General features: G+C 34.7%; 1 protein-coding gene across 1 annotated transcript; it reads right to left on the bottom strand.

Annotated features, from left to right (window-relative positions):
- Positions 1-3,382: 3,382 nt before the first annotated feature.
- On the bottom strand, positions 3,383-8,459 carry LOC132614888 (protein SEEDLING PLASTID DEVELOPMENT 1). Its single transcript, XM_060329445.1, has 9 exons — positions 7,772-8,459; positions 6,665-6,879; positions 6,013-6,163; positions 5,732-5,923; positions 5,488-5,650; positions 4,973-5,373; positions 4,569-4,745; positions 4,222-4,377; positions 3,383-3,933 (listed from the first exon to the last, which is right to left on the bottom strand). The coding sequence occupies exons 1-9, from the start codon at positions 8,255-8,257 to the stop codon at positions 3,634-3,636; spliced, it is 2,241 nt and encodes a 746-aa protein (XP_060185428.1). The 5' UTR covers positions 8,258-8,459; the 3' UTR covers positions 3,383-3,633.
- Between the last annotated feature and the right edge of the window lie 1,144 nt (positions 8,460-9,603).

Genomic DNA, 9,603 nt, shown 5'->3' with positions numbered 1-9,603 from the left:
AAGACTTTATTAAAGTAACTTTAATAAAGTAGTAGCTTTTAATAAAGTAATGAGACAGCTCAGCCAACGGACAAAAACATAAAGTTTCTTTTGAAAAGTTTCACATGACGATGAGGCCCAAAGAGCACCCGGCTGAACTCAAAAGATTCTTTACGATTTTGAAATCCGGAGTTGAAGTTCGCCAGACACATATAAATAGCAGCATTTGTGAAGAAGCAAAAACATCACTAAAGGAAATCACGAAGAAGAGCATCAGCTAGATCTCTCAAGAAAAACTCCATATTCCCCTTCTCTTTCAAATGCCGCAATCCCTTTCCCAGTCCAAAACCTTTGTAAAATAAATTTCTGTTGTAAAATAGTATTAAGTTTTCGATAACTATCCCCTAGCGTGAAGTAGTTTTTGGGGTTCCCCGAAAGGGAAACCTCCCTCCATCTTCAAGTCTTGTCAGTTTTTTTCTATGTTTCTGTAATACTCTCCCTACTATGTAAATTATTCTATGTTTATATGAATACTATGTTTAAGTAATTACTTACTTGTTATTACGAATCTGTCACTCTTAGTATATGGTTATTCTCTTAATTTTCTTAATGTACTCGATGAATTTACCTTTAAATTCCTAGGTGTTTGAAAGGCCATTTTAATGTCCAAATGATAAAGGACGATGTTGGCCGTGGTAACCAGGGTGTTGTTAAAGAAGAAGGATATTAAGAACAAAGATTAAGATAAAGAGATGAACAGTGTAATAAGATTCATAACTGGACAGAGTCCAGATTATTAAAAAAAAAAAAAGTGAGATTGTTTAAAATATTTGCTAAAAACCACTCTATATTTCTACTAAGTTTTATATTGAAACAAAAAATATAATCCCCCTCTAATTTTGGTATCAGAGTGAAAAGATTTCCGGGCTTAAACCTATATTTTAAAACTATATTTTAGACTATATTTTATGAGAAGACCATTTTCTGCAAGACAAAAAAGACAAACTCTTATACCTGTTTATAGACAATATTATATGAGACAACATAGTTTTACTAAATATATAAGTTATAATTATCGTATGATATATTTAATTTGAAAAAGACTTATAAATCTTAGAAAAACAAGAAAGTTTTTAACTGAATATAGTAGATATATAGACATAGTTCATCGCCAAGACTTACATGATAATATAACCATATTAAATTTAAGAAATAATCTTAATTAGGAAATATATTTCACCAACAACAAGATATTCAGAGCTGAAGATCGTATTAGACATGTAAAACAGAAAGTAAAGTTTATCCCATTAGGGTAATGCAAGATAACTATTTAGAGGTAAAACAAGAGTTAGAAAGATAGTACCCAAAATGTATCAAGACTAAGTAGTACTAAAGAAAATAAAAAAAGACTACATGAATTAATAGATATAGTATCAGCATTAGAATATAGATTATTAGGATATAAAGAAGTCAAAGATTGTTATAATCCTGAAAATGAGTCAAAGATTGTGATAATCTAGTGGATATGATATCAAATTAATATTTGTAACCAGTTGAAAAAAAAAAGATTGTAAGAAAATTCATGTCCCTAAATTACTATAGATATAATAATATCTTTCCTTTTTTATAAGGATGTTACGTTAGGGATAATTTACTATTGAGTATTCAACAAATATTGAAGAAAAGAACAAACAATAAGAAGTGATAAAATTTACCTAAAAGTCACTATACTTTGGGTCAATGGTGGTGGAGGGGAAGGAATTTAGTGGCGGAGAACCAATAGAGGGGAGGGGTAAAATGAGTTACAGACGTTGAGGTGGCATGCCACGTTGCATCTATCTCATCAAAAGCCACATAGGATGGAATGTCCACCTTGGACAATTTTAATGGATGAGAGGTATATTTGGCCCCAAAATATAACGGCAAAGGTATATTTAGCCCCAAAGTATAACAAGGGTATATTTGGCCCTTTTCTCATAGTACAGGGGTATATTTGTCCCTTTACCGATTATAAAATGAGTAGAACTCTTAACTCTTATTTACGTGAAAATTTATTAAGGGCTGCTATCAAATTCATAGGATGAAAATAAAGATGTACGTGTCAACGATAAAATTGGAACGATGAGAAAATTAGCATGTCAATTTGATGTGTTTCAATTATCGATTTTCCTTTTCGATGATGCAACTAAAATTGAGGAAAAAAGTTTGTGTCTATCCCAAATGAGAGATTCAACTATTACAGGGACTTAGTAGCTCTGTTGGTTGGCTACCCGAACTTTCATCTTGTTAGTGAGGGTTCAAATCCCCTCCCCCATTTCTCGTTCTCCTACACCCTATGTAATAAGACTGAAAAAAAAGAGATTCAACTATGCGTTCGTCTTTTAGTATATTTTTATATAGAGTCGGATCTTAATATAATCATATAATTTCACTATAACAGGCAAATTTTTATTAAAACTGATTTTTTATATTATATTTTACCTCTACATAACAACCTCTTAACGATAAGAGTAATATCCATTGTTGTCAAAGGTATAATTCTTATAACAAATGACCTCTCTATAACATTCTTTTTTATAATCGTGGTGTTCGGACTGATTTGCACACACTTCTACGAATAATTTCACAAAATCACCTAGTATATCTGCATTCGCTGGGATATAAGCATGTGACCTTATGATTCTCAACTCACTTTATTAAACAGTAGGCCACCCCTTTTACTGTTAACTTGGATAAAGAGAAAAGATGAAGTTGGGAACTTTTGTATTATCTCATTCATTCAACTTTATTAATATTGTATTAGCTTTTTAAAAAATTAAGTAATGAAATATGGATTACACTGTTGTCGTCGTCGTCGTGGTGGAGATATGGATAGCGTTTGATATTTTAACATTAAACAATTTTACATCTGTTGTGATATAAACAATAGAAAAAGGGAGCTTCACGTATTCTTTTTTAATCTATAACAATCAAGATCTAAAAATCAAATGTGTTATACTCTCATAAGTGTATAACAAGCCGATCGATATAAAAGACAATAAAATAATCAGACAAACGAGGATGTTACAGACAGATTTGATTGTATTTGCATTAACAGTTGAGTGGTATAGATACAAGTAAATTGAGAACACATCAGATTTTCTTGCAAATTTTCTCTGCATATGCTAAGAGATACACATATTAACTAATTACAAATTCATTACTGATCCCGCGAGAGCTTCCAACCAAAATCCCACATTGTTTGAGGGTTTGAGTTGTTGTCTCTTTTATAAGGTCTCGGATAATTCTCATCTCATGAGCTATATATTTGAGAATTTAGCGGCTCAAGATCCATTTTCATAACATGATGAAAAAACAAGTGCGCATGCTTCAATTGACAATACAGTAGAATGAGACTCCTATATTTTGCTTCCAATGTTGTTTTATCATAATTATGGAACGAGTGTTACTAAATTTCATTCCTTTGGAGGATTTACATCACTGTACAGCGTATTAGAAGCAATTCAAGCAAGGAATTAATGAGCTGATAATACTGAAATGCAAAGAACCAAACAATGGAATCTACAGGGGTTTCGATACAGATATACAACACTGTACATGTGCCTTTAACATGTTCAACCAAGGTTGAATCGGCTGCAAAGGAACTTATCTGAATCATTCAGGCAAGAAAGGCAGTTGAGCAACACTAGTGCCTCCATTCTTACCAATCCATGAGTCAGAACCTGTATTATTCCCACTTGAACTGGATCTCGAGGGCTTTACAGAAGTCTTCCTATATAGTTTCTGAGGAAGGATTTGCAACCTTGGGTTTGACTCGGTACCTGAATTTTCTGCAGCCAACTGATAACTTTCAACCAGCTTGAGTTGTTGGGCAACTATCTCAGAGCGCCTTGGGAGTAGTTCAACAGCCTCGCCACCAGGTATGACGATGTACTCGATTGCAAGGCGAACTTCCTATCACAAGACATAGAAATGTACATTCCATCAATGGAGTTTCTAATTAGGTATTCTAAAAAAGTAAATGGATCCCTAGAAATATCCACATCTGATCAGAGGTGGATCCAGGGATTTTAACTTTGCGCATTCTGGGCCACTACCTTTTTTGCTTATTGCATTCAGGATAGATTATTTAATTCACAATTGTCACAGAAGCCAGAGATAAATCTAAAATAAATGGGATAATATCTTCCCCGCTACTGATTCACTAACAAACATAAATCCTGGGAAGTTAAAAAGGCAAACCTCTAAGGCGTCGATCTCCTCCAATGTAGGTCTCCTTTTTGGTGCATCATCTTGAATTGCAATATCGAATGAATCTTTTAATGGTTGTTTTGAGTGAAGAGAATCCATCCCAAGAATCATACGGATAGCTTTCACCATTTGAGCCATGGTACTTGACTGCATAATAAGCAAAAAATGGTATTTCAAAATTGCAGCTAAATCGTGGAGTAAGATAAAAAACTAAAACTCGAGCATCTTTCCCCAGCCAAAGAGATAAAAATGGAGTTCTTTTGATTCACAACAATCTAGAAGGTCATGTGATTGACCCAAAACAAACAAAATATGCAAGTAAAGGGCATTAAGGATACCTTTACAACAAAGACAGGCACTTGATGAAATTTGGCAACGCTACGAATCCAAGGATTCTGCTTCATTTCAACACTAGATGCTAGAATAGCATCTGCAATACCAATATCATCTGTTACCTCAATTTCTTCCTCTAGCCCCATTACGGTTGCAACTTGCAATAGATCAGCTTCTTGAATCTACAATAAGCCAGAAATAGATTTGGTTTGATTTTACACATCAACATCAAGTATACACAGTAGTTTAGTATGAGAGAGTTTTGTGCATCCATGAGTCCCAACAATGCATCATAATTTCATGAAAATTCATATTGGCTTGCATAATAAACACATCTTTTAGTTTATTTTCGTTGACTGATAATGTGTTGTCCAAGTTGTTGATAACCTAAAAGGAATCAAGAACTTACCTTATAAGTATAAACATGCACAGGGGTGGTCCTTTTGCTGGCATATCCACTGGTTCCCAATTTCGTGGAATTAGGATGATCATCATCTTCCTCATCTGACTCAAATTTTACCTTTTTGTCTTTGTTATTGGATTGCATATTATAATTTACATACTCTATTTTGTCTTTGTTATTGGATTGCAGATTATAATTTACATACTCTACTTTATCTTTCTTTTTTACATACTCCCTATCAGACTCTACTTCATCTTTCTTTTTTACATACTCCATTCTATCTTTCTTTTCCACTTTATCAGTTAGCTCAAAGTCATTAACTTGGTCCTCTTGAGCGAAGAGAGAAGACTCGATCGAGTTTTCAGCTTCGCTCTCCAATCTCCGTATCTCAAACAAAGGAGATTTTCCTGCATCCACAAAAAAGGGTAAACACAGAACCTAAAATCAGCTGATGAGCGTTGTGCAGAGAAATCACAATGTCAGAAAATTCTGAAAGGCTAGGAAAGCAAACTCTAATGTACCTGCTAATATAGCATCTACTGTTAAATCTAGTCTATGGTGAACACGACATTCAGTTCTTGATATCATCTCAACAGCACATGTAAAAGTTGGAGGGCCTTTCCTCTCAAGAATTGTTTTCTGTACTTTCCTTTTCCTTGCTTCCTCATCACCAAGGGTAACACTCTGGTCAAAGTGAAAAAACATACATTTTATTAGGGCTTCTAGAAAAATGTTCCATATGAAAATCTGACTGAACATTATTACCTCTATGCCACCAACAAGCATCTGTAAGGATGGGTTTTTTATTATACTCTCGATAGTACTTCCATGAGCAGTCCCAACAAGCTGTACTCCTCTCTGGGCAATTGTACTAGCAGCCAACGCTTCAAGCTCTGTCCCTATTTCATCTATTATGATGGTTTGGGGCATATGGTTTTCCACTGCTTCGATCATTACCTGCTCAAGAGAAGAGGGGGAAATTAGATTGCGGTTCAGAAGTTATCCGAAATGAAGAAAACCTAAACAAATTTTATCCTACTACTCACATTATGCTGAAGGTTAACATTTGGGACTTGCATCCTTCTTGCACAACCAATACCTGAATGAGGAACATCTCCATCACCCCCAATCTCATTTGATGTATCAACAATAACGACTCGTCTCTTCTGGTCATCTGCCAGCATTCTGGCAATTTCTCTGCACACATAGAGCTTCACACTCATTGATGGGTACCAACCAGTCTTCATTGTACAGTGGGAAAAAAGATTTTATCATAAACATCAAGAAAGTCCCATCAAATTCTAAAATATGCAACACATGAACTGCACTGGGACATTAAAAGATAAAAAATAAATAGTAGAAATTACATCTCAAAAAGTTGCACCAAACTCTGGAATGAATCAAAAATAGCAGAAACTACAAAAGTTGTACCTATAAATGTGAGTTTCTGCTAATTTCCCTTCTTTTTTTTTTTTTTTCAATAATTCCCGTCAAATCTATCAGACAAAGTCCGGTAAATATTTGACGGAGACTAAAAGACCAAAACTGTTCAGTGCATACTTAAGGGACTATTTTGAATGTACCCTCAAACAGAAGGCACCATTTATGTCATTATCTCGACAAGTAGCAGTAACCAATAACAAACAATCAGTCAATCAGTTTTGGGAGGTTAATACAAAGCAAACAATAATTTAATACCTGATTAAAGTAGTTTTACCAACACCCGGAGGACCTATCACCAATATGGAGCCACCTCCTTCAATCAAGTCACGTATAATCTCAGCACTTCCAGATACAGCTCGACCTACCCGGCAGGTAAGTCCAATGATTTGCATTTTACGGTTTCTAATTGCACTTATACGATGTAGGGAACTGTCAATACCAGAACGGTTGTCATCTGAGAAATCCCCCACCTATATAATGAAGCAAATTCATCAAACTTTAAGCAACAAACTTCACAACCTTTTATATTAGTTTTCACATATGCACTCACAGGCAAAAACCCTCAGGGGTTGGCCTGGTGGTAATTGGCTTGAGCCTTGGGGTGCTCCCTTTCAAGGTCTCAAGTTTGAAACCCACTGGGTGCAAACAATTTCTGAGGGCCATCGGACTGGGGTAAAACCCTGAATTACCCGTGGTGCACTTGCGGGAAACTCCTTGCCGAGGGCCTGTGCACCCCCGGGATTAATCGGGGCTCAAAGAGACCCGGACACCCGGTGCTTAATCAAAAAATATGCACTCACAGGCAAAAAATAAAGTGCTCTTATTTATTCATACTATATTACCTGCATTAGTATCAATTCTTATGCACATACACACACAGACAAAAGAGTTTAGTTTCTATCTATTTAATTACTATTAGTCGCATTCGGATCAATGAGCTTTGACTCCCACTCATCAAATAAAATAAACGTAAAGCACAAGCTTTAATTTTTAAATTCTGTTTTATAAAGGTGATCTCACAATCAGATCCACAATTTTAAATCCTGCTACATGACAAGATTGTTACCTATTATATTACTACTACACAATAAAGTCAATCCTACCATTTCAGTTAAATTAGACATATCATACTTGCAATACTCTCTTACAATTTGTTTGTCTTAATTTGACTAGACACATAGTTTAAGTAAAGTAAAGAACACTTGTAAATCTTATGATCTTTATCTAAAACATATGCATAATACACCAAAATGCCCTTTAATCTTGTCAAACTAGGCAAAACTCATTTTTTTTTTAAACAGACTAAAAAGGAAAGTAAGACAAACAAATTAAACCAGAGCGAGTGTTATTTACTTAAACAACCTTTGAAATGGCGTGGCGAAGATCCTCAAGCTTAACAGGCTGCTCTGAAATGATCCAATCACCGGAAGGAAATCGCGCGAGAGGCTTCCTACCCAAATCCATAACAACCTCAATCAACTTCCCAATTTCCTGATGCATAAATAGCTCATTTTTCATCCTAAGTGGAACAATTTCCAAGAACAAGTCCAAGTCTGATACCACTTCTTCATCTCCAGAACTCGAAATGGAAGGCGAATTCGGGGAAAACAACGACAACCCATTTCCGGAAATTGAATGTTCTTTCGGCCTCCTGATTTCCGGGGACTGAATTGATGAGATTTTACTGCGCCTGTTACGTGTTCGACGAAATGCCGCTGAGAAAGTTGAAGAAGTGGATTGAGATTGAGAGTTGTTTAAATAACAAAAGGTGGAATTGGGTATTTGTTTAGCTGAGTACCATGAGGTTTGAAGATCTATCAAGATAAAGGTGGAATTCAAAGCACTCATTTCTATATGTACAATGTGTTTCTTATTCTTCTTCTTTTTTTGTTCTAATTCTTTGTAATATAAATACTGTACAAGATCTTGTGTAATGGGCTTGTTTGAAATATGGAGAGAAATAGATTTTAGTTGGTAGGGAAGAAGATGATGAGGTGAAGAAAGAGAAGAAGATTCCAAAGGATCTTCTAAAGCTTTGTTTGGATGGTTGTTAGATATTGTATGTATTGTTTGTTTAAATAAATGCAATGTTTATTTTGATTGTTATTCAATTTTTGTTATATTTATTGTTAAATATTTAGTTTAATTGTATGCAGAGACGGAGCTACATTTGTCGTTTATGAGTTCGGGATTTTAGTTTTTGTAAGTTACTAAATTTTAAATTAATAATTTATACATGTGCAATTGAATTTTTTAATACAAATATAAGGTTTGAACCATTACAACGGTCGGCCGAAGACGAGTTAGCTCCGCCCCTGATTGCGTGTCATCTTTTTTTCTTACTTCATTTTGTCTTTATTTATTATCTGATAATCTTATTTTACCGTACCTTTGTATAGTGGATTCACCTCATATCTTACTTTTATCCTTTAAATTGCTAAAGTGTGATATTACGTAGCGACAAATAAAAAGACAATCTATCCAAGGGTTATATTCATCAAAACAATATATAATATGACAGATACATTATGAAATTATATGTAACAACCATCCAAACAGAGTGTAGAGGTAATGGAGGGAGAGTGGGGTCTATTACAAGAAGAGAACATATAACGACCATGGAGGAGGAACCACGTGGGGTGGCTTTGTTTTCGGACCACACAATTGAGACAGTTCGATGAGGTTGATAGAAATTTTTTTGTTCAACAGTTTGAAGTTTCTGTTTTGGCATGTGAATAAGGCGTGCACGCTAATCAAATGAAAGAAAAAACGAATATTTCTTTTCTTTTTTCCCTATTCCCACACCAATAATGTGTTGATTGGTCTAAGTTCAATTTTGTTGGTATTACTCTCCGTTGAAAGACGTGATTTTTAACAAAAACGGGTTAAGATTAAGATGGAAATTATCTTCTATGTGAATTCCAACATAGTCCTTATGCCGAGGGTATTCTCTTTTACCTTTCAAAGTAGGGGTAATATCTACGTATACTCTAACCTGTCAGGACTCACGTTGTGAAATTTCACTAGGTACGTTGTTGTGAATTCTAACATAAAACAAGCTAAATAAATATAGATAGTTGATATAACTTGAGCCTCTTATCTATTCGATTATTTGTTGAGCCCAAATTACTCCGTACACAAATGGGTAGATTCTGTGCCACTATTTAAGTTTTGACACTTTTAATAAGTTTTGC

The sequence above is a fragment of the Lycium barbarum genome, chromosome 10, assembly GCF_019175385.1.
Source record: "Lycium barbarum isolate Lr01 chromosome 10, ASM1917538v2, whole genome shotgun sequence".
Classification (NCBI taxonomy): domain Eukaryota; kingdom Viridiplantae; phylum Streptophyta; class Magnoliopsida; order Solanales; family Solanaceae; genus Lycium; species Lycium barbarum.
The sequence above is the reverse complement of the archived record's forward strand: the minus strand, read 5'-3'. Positions and strand labels throughout refer to the sequence as shown.

Excerpts from the sequence above, each read along its gene's own strand:
- LOC132614888 (XM_060329445.1), bottom strand. The coding sequence starts at position 8,257 with ATGAGTGCTTTGAATTCCACCTTTATCTTGATAGATCTTCAAACCTCA. Across the intron at positions 5,924-6,012 it reads ATGTTAACCTTCAGCATAAT|GTAATGATCGAAGCAGTGGA; the intron begins GTGAGTAGTAGG and ends TCTCTTGAGCAG. Across the intron at positions 3,934-4,221 it reads AGGAGATCGACGCCTTAGAG|GAAGTTCGCCTTGCAATCGA; the intron begins GTTTGCCTTTTT and ends GTCTTGTGATAG.